The following is a 21530-nucleotide window of genomic DNA, read 5'->3' on the forward strand; positions in this document are numbered from 1 at the left end:
ATTATAGGTGAGAACTGAAGTCCAGCTCGTGATTTTTGATAGTACCGTTTTAATCATTATTATTTATAAAAATTAGAGAAGATAAAGTCCTGCATTTCATTGAATAAATATTGGTTAATGGAAACAGATTCTTTCAAAGTAAGAGGAATTAATTTTGGCATTTTCTATTTCAATACGACTTTAGCATAATGCTACTTTAGCATTATGACTTACATTCGTTTTTTAAAAATATGTACATATTATGGTGACATTTTTCATGCTATAATGTTGTGATTCTTTATTCCCATTTCCAAAAAGCGTGTATTTTCTCTCCTGTTTTTCAGATGATGACAACTTAAAGACATTAAACTTGGAAAAGTCAAAGTCAGATAATAAATTTACTGCATATTGTTTAATTGTTTTGAGGATGGTGGCAGCATTGTAACTAATTAGTTAATTGTTTTCAAATTAACTTGTAAAATATATTTATGTGTATAAAATAATCCAAGAGTGTCTTGGGGCTGTTCAGTCCTTTTTTTCCATTTGGAATCTTACATGATTACTGTGTTAAAGCCACTCAGTGTGATCTTATTCTTTGCATGTATATAATGCAAACAGGCCTTCTTTACTTATTTTTACCACTTTGATTTTGCATTTATGCTCATCAGAATAGGGCAAAGTCTGATCTGATCAATTGCCTCTGTAATACTAATATCCCATTAACGTAATTGAGGAATGTGGCACAAAGGGAATGGATCCTTACTTTTAATTTGTACCCATACCTGGATATTGTTTTGAGATAGAAATTTGAAAACATAAATTTTATTTGTAACTTTGTATCAATTACGTATTTTCTCATTTCGAATAAGGAAACTTTTGGTGGTAGCAGTAGTGTCTTCTGCTTATACAGTGCTTAGTAACAATTCACTTCTGAGAAAAAATCTCATCCTACTTGCTTTACATTATTACATGGAGAATGCTTAGCACCAATTGTGGTATGCCTCTAGAGGTTTGGCAGTCAGATAATGGGGTAGAAAGCAGTCATTTGTCAAGAGACTTTCTTACAGGTTCGAGTCTTCTGGGAATCTGCTAGTCTTGAGATTAAACATTGATAAGCTTGTATGTAGTAACTTTCATTGTCCTATAGATAAAGGCAATCAGTGGTTGCTATTAAATATTTTCATGGCTGAAAATGTAGATATGCAAAGGCTGCTTTATTTTTTTCCCTCAGTTTCTTCTACTGAAATGGGAACTCATATAGCTAGATTAACTGAGCATTGCAGTAAGGATTAATTTTCTAATAGGAATGCGAAACACTTTGAAGTTATTAGCCATTTTATTAATGAGTAGCTTTTATATAAAGCCGTGTCCACATGGTTTGATTTATATTTGAAGTGTGTATTCCTGTTGTTCATATAGCTCTCTTTTTCTCCCATGAAGTTTTAGCATTCTTTTCTTGGAGCTCTAAAAGATTTCAGGTCTATTTATAGAAATGAGAGACATATTTTAGCCTGTTTTACATCCTAACATGCATTTAATCCTAGTATATGGACTTGCTCTGAATTTGTTATTATTACAAATAAATTGGGCTTTTATCTTTGACTACTATAATATATGCTCTCAACTCAAACTTTAGCTAAAAAAGTTATGCTTTTGTAATTGTATCAGTAATTATTAGCTTAGTGCACTGATATAACATATGAAAGGGTAAAAAAAAACAGAATTGGGTAGGATATTAAAATAAAAACTTTTTGTTGACTATTCTTATCCATACTCTAATGTTATATCAATCTCTTTCAGAAATTCAAAACTGATTTGAGAAAAAGTAATCTGTGACAGGCATGGATTTGAAGAATTGCTTCCTAACTCTTAACTTAGTATTATCATTTTTATGACTTTAGCATAAAAACAAAATAAGTATAGAACAAAATATGTATCTCATTTCTGAATTTGAATAAAAAATAGTAAGAGGCTATTTAAGCAATTAAATACAACCTGAACATATGCATATGCATGTAGGCTCCATTGGAACATCACTCAGAATCCAATTTTGAAGCACAGTAGTAGATCATTTGTTGAAGACTGAGAAAATAATAGGAAATAATGGAATAAAGAAAGAAGGAAGGTAGGAAGGAAGGAAAAGGGGAGGGAAGAAGTAAGGGAATGGGCAAGGAGCTTTCATTTAATAAAATCAAGCTGACTTCTGTTTAGAAAGAACTTTAGCTCTGTGATAGCCAGTTCGGATGGTTGTTCTTCATCAGCCGTTTTTACAACACGCTGATCTGGATTCTATCTCTTGCTTGATTGATTGATTGTGTCACAGACAAATGTTAATTATTTTTTCACCAATACTTTCTAACCATGCAGTGGTCTTCTCATCTCTTAGCCAGGGCTCACGGTCTTTTTCTGAAGCTTATCTAGCTTCTAAAGCCCTTTAGATCCATCTTGACCTTACTGTCATTCTGAAAAATTCAAGGAGGATTTAGAAACTGGAGAAAAAAAAAAATGAAAGGGAAAATACTAAAGAGATAGGTGCTGATATGAGAGAGAAAAGGCATTTAGAATTGGAGTAACTGTTTTACATATAATTTTAAAAGGAAGTTATCAGAATTTTGACACTTGGAATGTTTAAGTTTTATGGGAGTATGCTTTGCACTAAGGATTTAGTATTTAAATCTGCATTCCCTTTTGGAAACATGACCTATTTGTTAAGATTTGAGGCTTAAAAGATACAAATAAATAGTTGTAAGCAGTAGTGCCAGTTGCAAATCCATTTGCATAGAGAGCAGAAATAACTCATTGAGAAAAATTTGGTAATTATCAGGACATTTCTGATTACAGAAAGTTTGGATTTCTGTAATCTTTATGAATCTTGATAAAAACAAGTGTAATTACTCCCTGTATTTTAGTATGCTATTTAGAAATACAGTAGGGCAAATAATAAGTGGCATTTATATAGGTATTTATTTAATAAAAATATGTATCAGTTTTTACATAAGAGAAAAGTTTTAGCAGTTTTATTACTAGGGGTCAGAGAACATCTAAATTTCATTTTCTTCTTGTTTTGCTCTAATTGGATATTTTATAAAAGTTAGATTCCTTTTTTAAGAACTAAGTGGTTACAGATTGACTGGGCTCTTCTCTCCTGATTATCTGTTATTGTTTCTTGCACAGCACATACATTTTTCTTGGACTTAAAAAATATTGCCTGGATTAAAAGGAGTATCTAATGTTAAACAATAGGAAAGAGCCCTCTTTCCTGTACTATCAGTCTAAGAAATGACAGATGCTGATTGAATATTAATAGAATTATAATACTAAAACAGATTATTGAGCATTATCTTTTTTCTCTTAGATGATAGTTTAAATAATTATCTGGTAAAAATAAACTTTGTGGTGGTGTTTTATAATACACATTATAGAATAATGTAATTTTCTATATCCTGGGGTTCAAGCTACGGCAACAAATACAGCTTTATGCATTCTTAAATGAGAATTTCACCATAAACTGACTTTCTAAATTTGTAATAAATATATATTTTTAATACTTACTTTTGTATTTTAATAGATCCCTCCTGCATGGAAAAACTACTTTCAAAAGATTGGAAGGAAAAAATGGAAAGACTAAATACCAGTGAACTTCTTGGAGAAATTAAAGGTACAACATAAAATATATTGAACATGTCAATGCAGTGATGTTATTTTGTATAACAACGTATTTGCTGATCTTCTGTAGTATAACAGTAAATCTTACATCTAACATTTGATTGTACATGAGAGGGTGAATATTATATGTTTCTGAGCTTTTATTCCTTGCAATGTTTACAAACTGAAAAATTTCCCCACTTTTTGTATTAGTCTATAAACATATAACTTATAGGATATGCTGCCTCATTAACTTACTTCACAAAAAAGTATAAAAACCTTATGTTAAAAGATGAGCAAATTAAGCTAAAGAAAGTCTTAGTTTTTCCTCTTAAAATTATAATAATAGCTTAATTTATGAATCCAAATTATTTTGAATTTCTTCTAATCAAAATGGGTTGCCTGTAGCACCTTTAAAAATGTTTCTAGAATGTGCTGTACATAATGGTTTTTTGGAGGATTCTGAAGCCTGTTTACCTTGGTTCAAATCCTGGCTCTGTCACTGCATGAGTAACTTTGGACAAGCCACTGAAGTTTTCTTTTTTTTTCTTTCTTTTTTTTTTTTTTTTTTTTTGAGATGCAGTCTCACTCTGTTGCCAGGCTGGAATGCAGTGGCGTGATGTTAGCTCACTGCAACCTATGCCTCCTAGGTTCAAGCGATTCTCCTGCCTCAGCCCCCTGAGTAGCTGGGACTACAGGCGTGTGCCACCACACCCAGCTAATTTTTGTATTTTTAGTAGAGAGGGGTTTCACCAGGCTGACCGAGATGTTCTTGATCTCTTGACCTCGTGATCTGCCTGTCTTGGCCTCCCAAATTGCTAGGATTACAGGCGTGAGTCACAGCACTGGGCCTGCTTTATGTTTTATAATCCTCATCTCTAAAATGAGGATAATACAAGTATTTCCTTCATAGGCTCATTAAGAGAGTTAATACATGTATAGTTCTTAGAACAGTACTGGCACTTAAGAAAGTACTCATGAGTTTAAGTTTGGTGGTTATTATTAATATACACAGATGATCCTATGTTGATAAAGCTCAAATTTCATTAGGTTTAGCATTTCATGGTCTCTGACTCAGATGAGAATAAACACCTTTACTTTTGAATATATGTGATTGATATTATTATTTTTAGACATGTTAAGAAGTGGACTATCCCAATCCATTCAGATAGTAAGTTACCTTATCAGTTGAGAGTTATACTTTTTGCCTACTAACCAAACTCTTGCTGATTCATTTATGGAGAAGAAGTGCTGTATTATTATTATTTTTGCATTATGAATGAAATTCATGATCACGCATTAACTCTGTCAATCCTTACCAACAGTCATCACTGTGATTTGCACTAACAATTTGGGTACTTAGTTACATTAGTTTTCTGAATTTATCCAACAACTTTAGGTGAATCTTCCTATCGGTCATGGATAATATCTGAGTTAAGATGAAAATTTGATAATAATTATCTAATGTAAATGTTATTTTGGATTTACTACAGAAAATTTCCTAGTTTTCAGGCATGTCATGTTCAACTCAAGTGAAGAGAAAAGGAAGTCATCTTTTTTCCCAGCAAATAATTAATAAATCATTGCATTAACTAATTATGTATTGAAACCAGTGGAAATTGGATATTGTTTTGAGTTCCCCTACTTCTGTTTTGTACTCATAAAGGCCATTTGCTGTCTTGGAAAAAAAAGAAACTCAACTTATTGATGGATACAAAGAAAGTCATTAGTGACATATTCTGTATCCAGCTGCAATAACATGGTGTTTGCTACTTTGCACGTCATTCTGTGTTTTCTTCCCTTTCCAAAGTCATTCCTTTTTATAACAGTGAGAACAGAAATGGTTTGTACAAAGGCAAGCTTTTTCCAGCATTAATGATGAGGGTCCTGCTTTCTCTTAGTAATGTGAAAACTAACATTTTATTATGCTATAATTCAACATGGAGTTTTTGTACTTCAGGGTATATTTTCTCCCCCACTTTCCATCTTTCTTTATATTTAATTCTAATTTTGAATTCAAAATTTAAAAAATGTACTAGTCTTGGATACTTGAAATGTATAAATCACAAAAGTGAATCACATAAAAAATTAGCCTTTTCAAATTCTTTAACCTTTTTTTCTGGATTCTTTGTGATATGTGAACTTTCATTTGTGTGTTATTCTGTTTCTTATGGGCATAAAATATAAGATTCTTACTAAATTTATCTTTATTTATTCTCCATTATCATCCTAATGGAGATATTAGTATTAGTATTAGTATTAGTATTTGTACATCCTAATATCTTTTACAGAAAATGTACCAATAATATATTAATTTAAAAATGAAAAAATCAGTTAAAGTAGTATTGAAATAGTTTGAGTAAAATACTGCCGAAACTCAACATACATATTTATTCTGGTGGAAACCAGGCCAGTTATTATCCACCTAAATTACTTCTCATTATCCTGAAATTTTAAAGTGACCTAAATTATATCTTTGAGGAATACATACAATCATGGGTTATCAGTATTTAATATTATATCTCAAGCATTGTGTATTTTTGATAGCTCTTATATTTTTCTGATTACAAAATTCGTATGTATTTATTTGTAAGAAACAGAAAAAAACAAAAAGATAGTGAAATTATCTTTTAATTCTACCTGTATCTTATTGTATATTCTTTCCATTTTAAATTATGCATACGTATGTTAATTTTTCCCTGTAAAATTAGAATCATCCCATTATAATTTTTTTGTAATCTATTTTCCCCACTTAATGATATATTATTAATTTTCCTGAGATTGAGTTATCTTCTAAAATATTATTTTTGTTGGCAGAAAGTATTGTATAAGGTGAGGTTTTCATAATGTAACTGGGCCTTTTCTTCAACATTTAAGTTGTTTTTATTGTTTGTTGGTTTAAAGAGCACCTATCTTGAAAACACATAACATTTTTATTAAGACTTATCAACTTATTAGTGGTTATTTAGGTTATATTCTTAAAAGTGAAATTCCTGGGCCAAAGAGTTTGTTCTTTTTAGAAAGACTTTTGATTCATATTGCCAGTTACCCTTCAGGAAGAGTATAGTATTTTGTGCTCTCACCAGTAGTATCTGCAGGTTTTTATTCTCTTGCCCTGAATAACAAGTATTATTAATTTAAAAATTTCTTGCCATTTTTATAGGGGAAAAACGTATCATTGTTGACTTAATGAGTTTTTTGACTATTAGTGAGAATGAGGTGTTTTATCTACATTTATTTGCAATTAAATATCTCTTCCTTTGTGAACTGCATATTTATGTTGGTTGCCCATTTTTCCTTTAAAGACTTGTCCAGTTCTCAATGTTTTCTGAGAACTCTTAATATATGTTTGAATAGTATTAAACTTTATTTGTGATATATGTTGCGTTTTGTCATTTGCTTTATTTTCTGGTTTTGCTGTCAATCTTTCCATCCCTTCTTTAATGCTTTTTTCTATAGGGGGTTTGTTGAGAAAGTCCTCTTCATCCTGAAATTGAACAATGTTCTGCTATATTTTCATCCAATTAGTTGGCTATATTTTTAAACACTTAACTATATAATACATCTTAAATATGTTTTGATGAATAATGTCAACTAGAAATATAACTTAATTTTATTCTCAAGCAGTTAACCAAATATCTATACTGTTTATTAAGTAATCCATCTTACCTTCTCTGACTTGAAATAGCATCTTTTATTACACTCTGATTACATATTTGGAACCATTTATCAGATTTTGGTTCTATTCCATTGATTTTTCCATCTAAACTTTTATTAGTACTATGCTATATTAATCACTGTAACTTTAGTATCCTTCAAAAGTAAGTATTGCAAGACTACACTCATAATTTTTCTTTAAGGTGCTTCCATTCTTCTTTAAAGTTTATCTTTAATTTATTTTATCAAGTTGTTAATTAAAATTCCAAAGTGATTTTTTAAAAGATTATATTACATTTATGTGAAACAGTAGGATGAACTGACATCTTTATATTATTGAATTGCTCCATTCAAAGTCATTTATTCAGTTATTTTATGTCTCTCAATAATATTTTGTCTTTAAAATACAGCTTCTGCACATTTGCACATTTCCTTTGATGTTTTCTTAATATTTAATATTTTTGCTTACTCTTGTGAATGAGATATTTTTCATTCTATTTTCCTTTTGTTATATTTAGGGATGCTATTGAATTTTGCTGGTTAATTTTGTAACTTGCCTCTATTGCACTTTTAGGTGTAGTCATATTTCAATAGATATGTTTTCTCTTCCTTTTTGGTAGTTATATGTGTCTTTGCTACCCACTCCCACCCACCCTTCATACGTTCATTGCCTTGAATGCCGAGAATAATATTAAGTAATAGAGAGGTAATAGCAGATATTTCAGTGTAATTTTTAATTTATGGAATTGTTTTTAATATTTCATATTAAGTATTCTATTGACTATTGATTAAAATATCCTTTTTCATTTAAAGATATCATTCTAGTCTACTAGGAGTTTGGTCTACTACGATAACTTACATTTTATTTCATGGAATATCTTATTAGGTTTTGTTTTTCAAATTTGTCATGAAATAAACCCTGATTAATCATGGTATAGTCTTGTTTAAATGTACTGCATCATTTTATTTGCTCATAATATAGTTGTTATAGTTATTTTTACAACTGTAATTATAAATTGATTAGAGTTTTCCATGTTTATATTACTTTTGTTAATTTTTTAGTAGCAGTGTTCATAGTTGAATTGAAAAACTTTTCCTCTTTTTCTTGGTTATGTAAAATGTTGAATAAATAACATGAACTACTTATTCCTTGAAATTCTAAAAAATATTCTCATAAAACATCTAGGCCTAGAATTTTCTTTGGAGATTTCTTTTTAACATTTTCTACTTTTCTTTTAAGTCAGTTTTGCCATAAAATAGTTTTCCTAAATATTTTTTAAAGAGAAGAAAACTCTTAGAGAATTGTATATCTCATGAGATTTTCAAATCTCATTGACTTCATATACATATTTTATTTTTAGGTCTTCCATTTATTTGCTGTTATAGATCCCATTTTTAATTTGGCATATTTGTTTTCTCTTTTTTGTTCTTCAATTTTACTTGCTAGTGGTTTTTCTATTTATTGCTCTACCTCCCCCAATAATCCGGTTTTTGGATTTGTCAATTCTGCTGCTTTTCAATATAATAATTAATTCATTTTGCTTTTACCCTTATTATCTCTCCTTTCCTATTATTCTTATGCTTTTTCTTTTGTTTGTTTTTTGATATCTTTTAACTTGAATACTTCACTTAACAAATTTTTATTTAATGATAATGGTACTTTTGGCTATGAATATATTTCTAGAAATAGCTTTATTCATCCCATAAGTTTGTGCTTTTAGAACTCTGTCATTATTTTCTAAATATTCAACATTTGTATTATTTTCTAGCTGATCTGTGTTTATATATCATTCTTAACTGCACATATTCTCTTAGAGTCCTAGAGTGTAATGAAGCTGGGAAAGGGAGAGAACTCAGCCTTTATCACTGCCATTGGAAAATTCCATGTGATGGGTAGGTGCTAGAAGGAGAGTAGTGGGCAGTAGAGTGGATAAGTGCAATGATTCTTCAACTCAGGGAGCTTAATATTTTTACATATTTAAGAAATAATAAATTATTATTTTCCCTTTTAGATTTTACCTAAAAAACCAGTGGTTTCTCATAAAATTTTATATCTGATTAACATAAAGCAATGTTTCTAAGACTCCTTGATAGGAGTTGGAATACTGCTAAAATCTGAGAAACACTGAATCAGAAATTTTTATGAGTATGTTCCTGAGTCATGCCTAATGTTCTTTTTTTATTGTCTGTATGTAAGGTAGACAGCATGAAGTTTTGATATACATACATACCACTGTATAAATGATTACTAGTCAAGCAAATTAACATATGTATCACCTCACATAGTTACCTTGTTCTGTGTGTGTGGTAAAAGCACCTAAAATATACTCTCCTAGCGAATTTACAGCATGCAGCACAATATTGTCAACTTTAGTTTTTATGTTGTAGAGTAGAGCTATAGATTTATTCATCCTACATACCTGCAACTTTGTACCCTTTGACCTACATCTCCCTATTCCTCTCTCTCTCCTACCCCTGTTAACCACCATTCATAATATTCTTTAATAGAAAATCCCTCCTTAACTCCCTACCATTTTTTCATATGTAGCCTCCTTCCTAGCAGTACTGAGGATAGAATGCTATAATTGGCATAAATTTAATAGTAGTCATCTCAAATCAGGATTCAAACCAAGTTAATATTATTATAATTATTACAAAATAACTTTATTATTAAAACTTTAAATGAAATACAGAATAAAATGTTTGCACTTTTACTTTGGCGTGGGTACATCTGAAGTGTTGTGTCCCAGTCGGGGTCTCATTTTTTTTTTTTTTTTTGAGATGGGGTCTTGTTCTGTCGCCTAGGCAGGAGTGCATTGGTGCAATCTCAGCTCACTGCAACCTCTGCCTCCCGGGTTCAAGCGATTCTCCTGCCTTAGCCTCCTGAGTAGCTGGGATTACAGGCATGTGCCACCACGCCTGGCTAGTTTTTGTATTTTTAGTAGAGACAGGGTTTCACCATGTTGATGAGACTGGACTTGAACTTAATGACCTTAGCTGATCCGCCTGCCTCGGCCTCCCAATGTGCTGGAATTACAGGCGTAAGCCACTGCACCCGGCCTGAGTCTCATATTTTTAAGAGATCTATTGTCACATTAGTATTTATCAGAATGACTAGAATAGTAAAGAGTTCTGAACATTTAGTGTGAATAGTAATTAAAGACCTAGGGAAGTTTGGCCTAATACATATTATTTGACTTGAAGTTTTATTGGATAGAAGAGGATAATATTTGTTTTCTGCTGTTTTAGGGGGTTAAGGTAATAGGGAACTTGTTCTTAATAAAAAATTGAAATTAAGAACTTATAGCTGTGACATCGATAAGATTGGACTGCATTAGTAGAGAGTGCCTCAAGTATAAGTAGATGTTCAGTAAATATTTGTTGAATGAGTTGGGCCTGGCGATGTGCACCTTTAGTCCCAGTTACTCAGAAGGTCAAGGCAGGAAGATCTCTTGACCCCAGGAGGTTGAGACTGTGATTGCACCACTGCATTCCAGTCTGGGTAACAGAGTGAGACCCTGTCTTGAAAAAAAAAAACATTAAAAATTCAGAAATAATAAAATCAATGAATTAAAGGATGAATTAATAAAATAAATGAAAATTAGGTTCTGGAAAATTTTAAGCAGAGATGTTGTACAGGGTATCCCCATGCTGGTGGAATGTTATTTTCATGATCTCCTAAGGTTCCTTTCAAATTAATACTATAGTTATTATACTTTCTTAATTAGAAGACTGACTTTCAAAATATGTTCTGTTTCCTGTCAATAAATAATTTGGTAAGTAACTTTTGTAAGATGTCTTATTGTTTACGAAGTAAACATCTAACATTATTTTATTTGAGTCATATAACAATCCAGTGTGGAAAATATTATTATACTTATTTTACATATGAGTAAAATGAGACTGAGGGAATTAAGTAGCTTGTTCAGGGTCGCTCAGAAAGTTGTGAAGGTAGGGTTTGAATCTTGGTCTCTGAATACTCTGCTTAATACAATACAAAGTAGTTATTCTTTAAAGCCTTTGAATTCTGCAGTGGGAGCAAGAAAAAGACAGATTATGGGCTGTTCCTGCCTCCCACAACCCACAAACAACTAAAATAACTCCATTTTTACCCTTTTCTATGTAAATTAGGCAGTATGGCAAACCAGGAGTGATATAGATAATACAGTTCTCCATGTAGTAGTATTTATCTTGATCTGTACCTGAATGAGAGACAGGGGTGAAGAAATATGGTGGAAGGATACAGGGTAAGACAGAACTACTGGTAGGGCCCATAACCCATCTGTATCTATGTTTGTTTGAGTTGTACTAAAGGAATGAAGATGCCATAGTTATTTATGAGATATTTCTAAATGCAATGGTGACATACTACATGATGTCTAGAGCATGAGGATTCATTCTCTGTCTCCCTGAGTGGGTCTAACCTTCATGGCTGAGATCATCTTAGTCAGCCTGCCTGTTTTGCACAGATGCTCCTCTGTGCTGTGTCTGGCATCTCCTCCTTAGTGTGAAGGTGCCTCCCTGGGCAATGTGCCAGGGAAACAGTAATGTTGGTTGTTTGAGTTAGCACAAACTGTTTGTGCTTGTGTTTGACAAACACACAGATGATAAGAGAGACAAAAAAAAAAAACAAAAAAACAAAAAAACAAAAAAACCACAATTATGTGATAGGAACCAAATAAGGAAAATAGTGTTTTCTTTCCTTGGTCATTTATGATTAATTATTTCATTATTTACATTTAGGGATCAAGGTAGATGTGCTTGTAGGTATACTCTTCTGTAGCTTAGAAAAATAACAGTCTCTTCTGACAGAAAAAAAAAAATTGACTAAACAGATACTTTTTGATGGAAAATTCTACAAATGATTCCCAATGTTTTTCAAAGGCACTGTTGAAAACTGATTACTTATTATAGTTACTCAACTAATATGTCTGAAAAGTTTGGTTATAGAGCCTAAATACTATCATTATAGTTCACTGTTAAAGACTGGAAGCATTACTCCCTGTTACTTTATTAGGGTTGTTACTAAAAGAAGTAAAATTAGGAACTGCATTACATCAAATAGTACAAGCATATTATGGTTGGGCTTGGTGAAAATACTGAATTAAAATGCAAATTTATTACAACACTGCTACTAAGTGCCACTGAGGGCCTGGTTTCATTTTTAGTTTTGATTGCAAGCATAAATCTTCGGAGGAGTGCACAGAAACACAAAAGTCATGGTTTTTTTTCACTGCATGATAGATCTTTGAAGATCAAATAGTGTAGGTTATTCTTGAAGTAACTTAAGCAGTGCTGTTATCACCAAAGGGTCAGGATGGATCTAACAGCATTCCCATAGAATTAGTGTTCTGCAACACAGATTACCGTCTTAAAGTCCAGTTCTCTCTCCTAGTTTGTTCATTTCTATCATAAGGCCCTAAAGTGTATGTAAGTACTTTGATTGCTTATTCCATGCATTGCCTTTTCTACAGAATACTCTGTTTTTTTTTTTGGAATAGCAATTCATAGTTACTACTTTTTTCTGTTTTAGGCAATCACAGAAGGACTAGAGTGGTTTTACAAGAGCTATGGCTGTAAACTTCGCATATTTGCTTATAAATGAATTTTTCTTGAATTTCTACTTACAAATTTACAGCAATTGTTATATCTGGTGGAACTTAAAAAAACTAGAAATCCTTAGAGATTAATCATCTGCCACTTTTCAACTCTGATAAAATTTTTAATAGCGAAGTTCACATACCTAGGGATTTTTGCTGTCTCTTTAGAAAAAAGTATCAAAACAATAACTATCAATGTTCAGATTTTATAGATTTTTAAAAATATAAATTGTTATTTCTATAACAATTAAACAAATGTTATATTGATCTAGAGACTGACTTGTAAAAAAGATTGACACAATAGATGTTTTTCCCTTTCCAGTTTTAATGAAATAATGTTTGCCAGTATTTTCTGTATATGTCTGTGTAATTGTAGAACTTCAGAGTAATATCTAGAATCATAGAATCTCCAAAAATTAGAGCTGGAGGTGCTTTGTGTTTTATGTAATCCAACTTCTTACTCAATAAGAAGGGATCTCAATATCCAGAAGAGAAAAGTCACTGCTGTAAATCATATAGTAAATTACTAAGGTGGAAACTTAATATTCCCGCAAAATAGCATTTTTAGTCCATTTTACATAGTCTCTTGATTGTCTTGTTATCAATAGTGAGTAATTATTGCAGAACCCATGGACTCTTTTTGCTAACAACAAATGCATACAGCAGCTAGTTTTATAAATATGTATATACATTATAATACAGCAACACCCAGTTTTTTTTAATTATACCACTTTGCATGAATGTAGACATTTCAAAGCTCTCCTTTGTACTCTCTGTTATCAACATCTTTTACTTCTTTTGAAGTCTGTGTGATATACATAAAAGCAATTAAAACCTCCCCCAACTTGGGGTTAGAGACACAAGGTCTTCTTAATTAAAACTCAAACAAAAGCTACTGGCAAGAATTCCTACTATATGATTAAGGTCTAAAGTATTATGATACATTAGAATCATTGTTAACTGTTGGGATTAAAAGAAATCAATACGTTGGGGAAAAGATCAGTTGAATCTAATTAGTGAAATCAATGTTTACGTAAAAGAAAACACTGAAGTTTAATAACAGGTTCTGATTATAAATATAATACTGGCTAAAATCGTTCTTTGTTATTATTACATTGACCACATAATCATATTTTATATTCACTGAAAAAGAATCTGAAACTTATTGTTTGTAGTTAATTATTATAATTAAAAGTATAAAACTAAAAATCCTACCTGGTTTCAAAAATTTCAATTATAAAATGTTCTTTTATGTGAAAATAGTCACCAATTATAAAATATTTCTATTGATTTTGTTTTTAAAAGGCTAATTTTAGGAATAGCTACAGCCTAGAGTAGGGAAAGGAGGCAAAATTTGTTTAAAGTAAAATGATCCAAAGTACTCTTACACAATTATGATTACATTAAATATGTATTAGTCTATTTGGTGACATATCGAAACAAAAAAGAATATGTTTTGATATAATACAAATACAAGACATTTTACTTTTTTCTTCCAATTGCTATGATGAAAATAAACATAGCTAACATGGAGAAGAAAAACTATTACTAATTGAAGCCTAGATTTTAAGTAAAATGAAGGTCATTAGCAATTTCCTGGAAGCCATTCAGATTGCTTACCAGGAAATGGTGGCTAGCAGGACATCTGTAATCGCCCTGTGTGGAATTAGTGAAAACATACTGGAGCTTAAATGATGTGTGTTAGATTTAGGCTGAGGGGGAACCTTTCTCTGTTAAAGTAGCTAGTATTCTTTGAATACAAACAATTTTTGTTTCAGTATTAATGTACAAACCCAGAACTGAAAACAGCCATTATCATCTATATCTACATCTATACATCCATACATTAATACACACCTATAGATTGGATTATGACTCATAGTGGAATGAGAGATGACAGGGTAACATCAGAATAATATGAATCTGAGAGTGAAATGTGTTTAGGTAAATTAAAAGAACTTCTATAACTTAGAATGCTGATTTCATAACATTTTGGGATGGTAAATTTAGTCCCATTTTTGTAGCATTTTCTTATCTCAATAAAGAAATGAGACAAGTTGAGTGTTAAATGAAAATGCCTCCGAGGACATAAACTTAAGTCTCACTTACTCTGCATTGTGGTGGGAGAAATGGGGTCACTGATATAGAGACTTTTAGCCCAGCATCTCTATATTACCTGAATGATTGGTTGGTTTAATGACGATTAACATCTCTGGAAGTATTAAAAATGTCAGAGAAAAACTGAGGAGAGTATTCTGTGCATCAATTTGTGTAGTAAATTATATATACCCAGAAAATTACTGGAAGGATATTTAGTAAACTGTTAACAGAGGTTGTCTGTGCAGTAGGAAATGAATGGTTTAGGGCGAGGCTGATTTTTAAATTTTGTGCTGTATAATTCGTACTATAGGACTTTTTAAAACGATGCGTTATGCATTGCTTTTTGAATAAAAAAGATTATTTTTAAAAAGACTGAATAATAAAGGTGAAAGGGATTAGTTTTCTTATTTGTACAAAAGAAAATGGATGGTACTACCTACTTAGCTTCTGAATTTTATTAAGAGTGTTAGAGAGAAAATATGTACTTCATAGGGTGGCATGAAGTAGGGAATCAATAAATGCTACAGTAGGCAACAACACATCTTATTTTAGTACTTGAAACTGAAAATATTTAATAGAATGACTAGAAATGAAGTGCTCAAATTTTTGACAGGAGACATTTGCACTCTTACATTTTTATTGAGGACCCCACAAAGCTTGGTTTGTGTTTGTTTGTATTTATTCTGTAGAAATTAAACAAGAGAAATTTTAAAAGTACTTACTAATTCATTTAGAAGTTATGATATTAAACCTTGTACATAGGGCCAACTGCAGTGGCTCAGACCTGTAATCCCAGCACTTTGGGAAGCCAAAGCAAGAGGAATGCTTGCAGATAGGAGTTCAAGACCAGCCTGGGCAATATAGCAAGACCCCATCTCTACAAAAAATTTTAAAAAGTAGCTGAGTGTGGTCACATGTGCCTGTAGTCTTAGCTACTGGAGAAGCTGAGGCAGGCAGATCGTTTTAGCCCAGGGGTTCAGGGCTACAGTGAGCTATCATGGTACCACTACATAGTAACATGAAACAAATTTTTATGAGAAATAGCTGTAACCAAATAGGTAAACAAAAACAAATTAGTGAGAAGAGTGGCATTGGTTTAAATTTTTCAGATCTCTTTAATGTATGGGTTAATAGATGTTGGACTCATATCTGTTTCTGCATTTAGTCGGCTTTGATAAATTTTTGATTGAAGTACATGAAGACAATCTGACCTCATTTTGATATGGAGTTAAAGAGAGGAGTATTTTACAACCTTTTCATGCTATTGTGAATATTCTTCTTTGATACTTCACCAAATTTGGCAAGTGGCAGTTTCTTAAAAGTTAAGTCCAGTAGAGGATCTGAAACCCTACCAATGAACTTTTCATACTTTTATATTAAAATCTATTGGTTTAACCTTAACTTTGAATGAATCTTTTACTCCATGCATGATTTTGTAACATTGTGTGTAACTCTTTTCCTTATGTTGACACATTTCATTATGTAATATCAGAAAATTGCATTCATTAATATCACCACCAATCTCATCAGAAAAGTCTTTAAAAGTATTTGGAAACTATCATGCTCTTGATGGCAGATAGAAGTTTTCCAAAACTGTCATTTTCCCTTGAATGAATTATTTTAACCAATACTATCTATTACTTTTACTTTTCTTGAAGTGACAAGCCTCACTTGCTAAATATTGAGGTCTGAATAATAATATTTTGTTAGTTGTTCTTTCAAATGAAAGTGTTGCTCTATACAAATAGCTTTGATAAAGTTCAGCTTCCAATGCCAATAAAAGCACAAGTGGTGGTTTTCCTTGAAACAACGGTTATACTTATGTGTGTAAGAGAAGTGCTTCTCATTTCATCACACAGACTATTAAAAGTATATGTACTTAAAAGTCACCATTTAATAAAATTAATAATTTTTATTGGTTTCATCAAGGACATTCTTAAGTGACATTAGTTTTTTTTGTTTATTTACTTGTTTTATTACAAGTGTATGATGGTGAAGAATACAATGACTACAAAGTTTGGTTCCTTTGATTCATGCTAAGAAACCAGTAGTTTTACTCACTATTTCATTTGCATAATCAATGCAAATGTCATCACTGTAACACGCAAATAATGCCTTAGCATTACTATAAAAACTATGAAAATTATTTCAGGGACACCTTGAATAGTTCTCTGGGATTCCCAGGGATCTAAGAATGACATTTTGAGAACTGCTGGACTAGAACCTTAGATTAGCACATAATTACCTTGACAATAAGTTAACTACTCAGTAATAACTACAAAGCAACTTAGTCACATTTAAGACTTCAGAGATTCTATGAAACCCTGAATGAAGTTAATGGCTTAAAGAAATTAATTGCTTTCTTACCCTGGATCTGCACCTGTGACATAATAAACATGAACTGTGGAGTTGATCACATGTGGGTTTGATTCATGATAGGTATAAATTGATCTATTTATTTAACCTATTTTACTCTCAACTTTCTAAACTGAAAAGTGGTTAAAACAACAACAACAACAACAACCATGCATTTCAGGATTAATGTGAAGATTAGACAGGTAGTTGTAAAGTGACTGACGAGATAGGTTCTTGGTAAATAGTTTTTCAGTAGGAATAGGAACAAGAGTATTTGGATATGTGCCACCAATAGGGACCTGGAACTGTCATTACCTCTTGTATCACAAATTATCTCATGGGAAACGATTAAACATGTATAATATTGCAAGGAAACCGCAGAAATTGGTATAATCATAAATGTCAAGTTTACAGCATAGTTCATGTCACCAACGTTTGCTCAACCAAAAATGATATTCAATTTATTGATAATTAAAACATTTTTGAATAATCTAGGCCTGGTAAATACTAGCCTATTCAGCTTCATTCCCATCTTGTAACGGGTAGTTTGGCTATTATATGCCTCCCAAACCCTTGCAGTATTATTAAATCATCTGGTTTAAGTACAGGCCAAATTATTTTACCTAAAATGTTGTTTTCTATATAATTTTGCTTCTGATATTTTATTATAGTGGTAGCTAAAACTTAGAGGACTTCTTTTTAAAATGGGTTATTCACATGTAATATTTCTGAACACACAGTTAATATGGATATTTTTAGTGTAACTGTGATAGTGAGATTTTAATATATATACACATTTATTTTAAAAGTTACAATGAGATTTGTATAATGTGAGTTAGTGAACACAAAATTATGAAAAACATTTTAAAAGATTTTACTATTATTAATTTGCTTTATTTCACTTTGGCATTTTTGGTTTGAATAAACATATATAGTTTTAAAATAGACATTTGTGATAATATTTATACCTAGCTGGTTTTTGAAAGAAAAATGCATGGGATCGTAATTAATCTCCACGCTATTTATAGGCCCAGGAATGCTCTGTGCCTAGCACCCTAGGTAGTAGGATGTGCTCTGGGTATTTCTTTAGTTTAGAGTCTGTTCTTAACCAAAGTCTCAAGGGATAGCTATGTCGCATTAGGCACTGGCCCATAGTACTAGACCTCCTACATACTTAGTATTTAGGTCATTGGTCTGAATTTTAAAAAATTACTGGGCTAACCACTTAATAAAATACGTGTATTTTCATCCAAATGGTATTTTTATGAATAAGGGCCTTGAAATAAGCATAAATTGTACATTATTCTCTACATTTTTTAAAGTGTTGCTACTGTTAGTAATTACTACTGAGTGCATATTTAATGCACTGAGGAAATTTGATGCAATTATTCCGTTTACTTGTGATTCCCTTTCAATCCAAATGTCTGCATTAAATTACTGAAAAAGAAAACTACAGAGAATTTAGGTCATTTAAAAAATGCACTCATTTGTGTACTCTGCTAGTAAACTTCTATTGCACTAACCAAGATAAAATTAGAATGGGCCTGACACAGTAAAGGATAGGGTTCCAAAATTTAGGTGATTTTAAATAAAATTATCTTTTAAATATAACCTTAAAAAGGCTGAGCCAATTGCAAAGCAACTTCCTTATGGAAGTCAATAAGAGATGAATATAACTGAGCTCAAAATTTAGCTAGTTTAACTTCAGACAAATTATTTTTCCTCAAGCCTCTTTTCAGCACTTAGGATTTGATTATACCTGGAAATGGATTGAAGAGACACAAGTTGGTAGCTCTTAGAAAGTCTATAAGGTCTAAGACTCTCTCTGCCATGAGTGCCTAGCACTTTTTTAAAGCTCAGAGAATTTGGGTACTGAAAAAGATCTCTAATGCTGAAGGGTTCTGAAAATAAGAAGAGTGCAAGAGGGGTACAGTTTTGTAAACCCACTTTTTATTTTCTCCTTTGATCATGAACTAGTAAGAAAAGTACATGTTTCACGGAAATGATTCAATATCATTAAAATGGTTTGGCCAGGGAATAGAGTAAGGTAGAAAAACCCAAGTATTAAATGAAAGAAGGAACTCCACATCCATTTTGTTTGGTCGACATCACCAGTGTTAGTTTCCTTTCAAGTTAATGTGCAACTATTTTTATACATGTTTTAATAATATTCTTAAATATCTCTCCATGAAAGAGGGGAGATTTAAAATGAGATATTTTTCATAGCTTTAAAATATGTTTTTTCATATAATAGTAATGAGAGACTTGTGTTCTTATGCTTAAAGCAAAGAGTTACATTCCTATTAACATTTGTTTAACTAGGCTTCCATCACAACAGGTGCACAATTATTTTTATGAGTAAAATATTATCAGCCTTCAAAATTAGCCAGGGCAAAATGCAAGTTGTCTGATTAAATAATCAGAGCTGATACTTAAAATACATTTGATTTCCACAGGAATTTTAAAATGTTAAGTTCTAATCTCTTATTCTGATGTGCAGAGAGAGTTGCAATTGTTTGTAGTATGTAAGTAGTAGCTTGTATTGTAACTAGTTTGATGTATTTCATATAATTCAATTGATATTATGAGACAAACTACTAGGTTATTTCTTCTAGTCTAACATTTTAATCTAGCAATAAAGTGGTAGTATGTTTCACATTAAATCAGTAAAAAAAAGTGGCCCTTTCCATTTGAAGACTATTCTGTATTCAATTTTAAAAGGCACATCAGTTTAGAAAATTAAAATCCAGTCTGTGCTTATTTAAATTTAATTTGTGGGGGTTAAAAATAATAAAAATAATGTATTTTGGTCCATCAAATTTATATAGATCATATGTACTGAATATATTGATGAACAATAAGAAATTCTTAATGGTAAGAAGCAAACATAAAATCAACACCCCCTAACCCCCTACTGAAGTGAACAGGAAACTTATCTAGGAGGCGACTTCACCATGTTTTAGAAGTGCTACAGCAGTGCAGCTGTTATAAACCAATTACAGGCAGGTAACTGTTTTCATAGCTGAATCTGTTTGTCAATCATGGGAATGCAATGAATCAGGAGAGGGGACCTCAAATACAAACCACAGAGTAAGGCAGAGCATCTGGAATGGGTTCAAGCCACAAGAATTAGGGCAGGAGTATAGATTGACTTGAAACTGTACATATGCACATGGCTCCTGTCTTTGACTATACTCTTCAAATAGACTCAGAAGTAGAGATTATTAGAAATAAAATGTTAGCCTTCTATTGGAAACAGTCTGATTTTAAAGTTGGCTAGAAACTATATGGTTACTTATTGGAGTGTGATTGTAAAAGAAATCTTCTGTACATCTTTACGACTGTTAAGACATTTTTAATATTGGCTCATAGTCATCCTTTTTAAATGAAAATTTTAACTTATTTTTTATTTTAGAAGTACATTGAGATATACCTCTGACCATATTATGAATAGGTAGGTTTTTACTACTTTGATATTCATCGACAGCAATTTCTAACTTATATAACTCTTTATAAAGAAACTTTAGTTTTATCTGGACCCAGGAGCACATTTTTACTCAAGTTAGTAAAACCACCTCTACTGTTCAAACACGTAGCTGTTGTGCTCAGGTTGCAGGATGTCAAGAGACAGTAAAGTATACAAAGAGTGCTTTACATAAGTCTATAGGGCTAGAAATTTTTCTAGTCTAATATGTGGGAAAACCTACTGAGACCCTGAAGTTTACGTTGGTAACATCAAGGGAGCATAAATAGAAGTTTATTAAGAAAGCTAAAGAAAATGAAATGGGCATGACCGTGCTGTGGTTTTGCTTAAATACAGGCTTTCACATCCATTGAGCATTCTGGATTTCTTGTTAACTGGTTACTGAAAGGAGCTCTTTTATTTTTCCAATCATAGTTTTGTGCCAGTAGGCATTTGCCTCAAAGCATGATGGCTGTTCTCTAACCCTCACAGTTGACTGTGCATTTCTCAGCCATGGCTATCATGGTTTACTGTTATCCTCCCAGATGGATGTTGAGAAGCATTTTACTGGAATACTTGTTACTTTCCCAAGTCTCTTTCTGTGTACTATTCAGTTTTGATGTTAGGAAGAAGAAGAGGGGAATCACCACTATCTGACATGGCTCTCTGTACCTGGGCCATTTTTTGAGTATTTACAAAGACTCATTTGTGATGGAATTAGAATTAATAAT

At 31.7% G+C, this 21530-nt stretch overlaps 1 protein-coding gene and 1 long non-coding RNA gene across 34 annotated transcripts in view; both read left to right on the top strand.

The window, feature by feature from the left end:
- The window catches only part of SOX6 (SRY-box transcription factor 6), a 757470-nt gene that overhangs the window by 484990 nt on the left and 250950 nt on the right, over nt 1-21530 (top strand). For 32 of the 33 annotated variants that reach the window (XM_054523662.2, XM_054523669.2, XM_054523670.2 and 29 more), the window contains 1 exon segment: nt 3548-3637. In XM_054523662.2, coding sequence (XP_054379637.1) covers nt 3548-3637 — 90 coding nt within the window. 33 annotated transcript variants of the gene reach the window in all.
- Nucleotides 4205-12147, top strand: LOC134762096 (uncharacterized). The gene is made up of 2 exons (XR_010141724.1): nt 4205-4795; nt 9097-12147. It is a non-coding gene; the product is annotated as an uncharacterized LOC134762096 (long non-coding RNA).

Source organism: Pongo abelii, chromosome 9 (assembly GCF_028885655.2).
Source record: "Pongo abelii isolate AG06213 chromosome 9, NHGRI_mPonAbe1-v2.0_pri, whole genome shotgun sequence".
In the NCBI taxonomy this organism is placed as follows: domain Eukaryota; kingdom Metazoa; phylum Chordata; class Mammalia; order Primates; family Hominidae; genus Pongo; species Pongo abelii.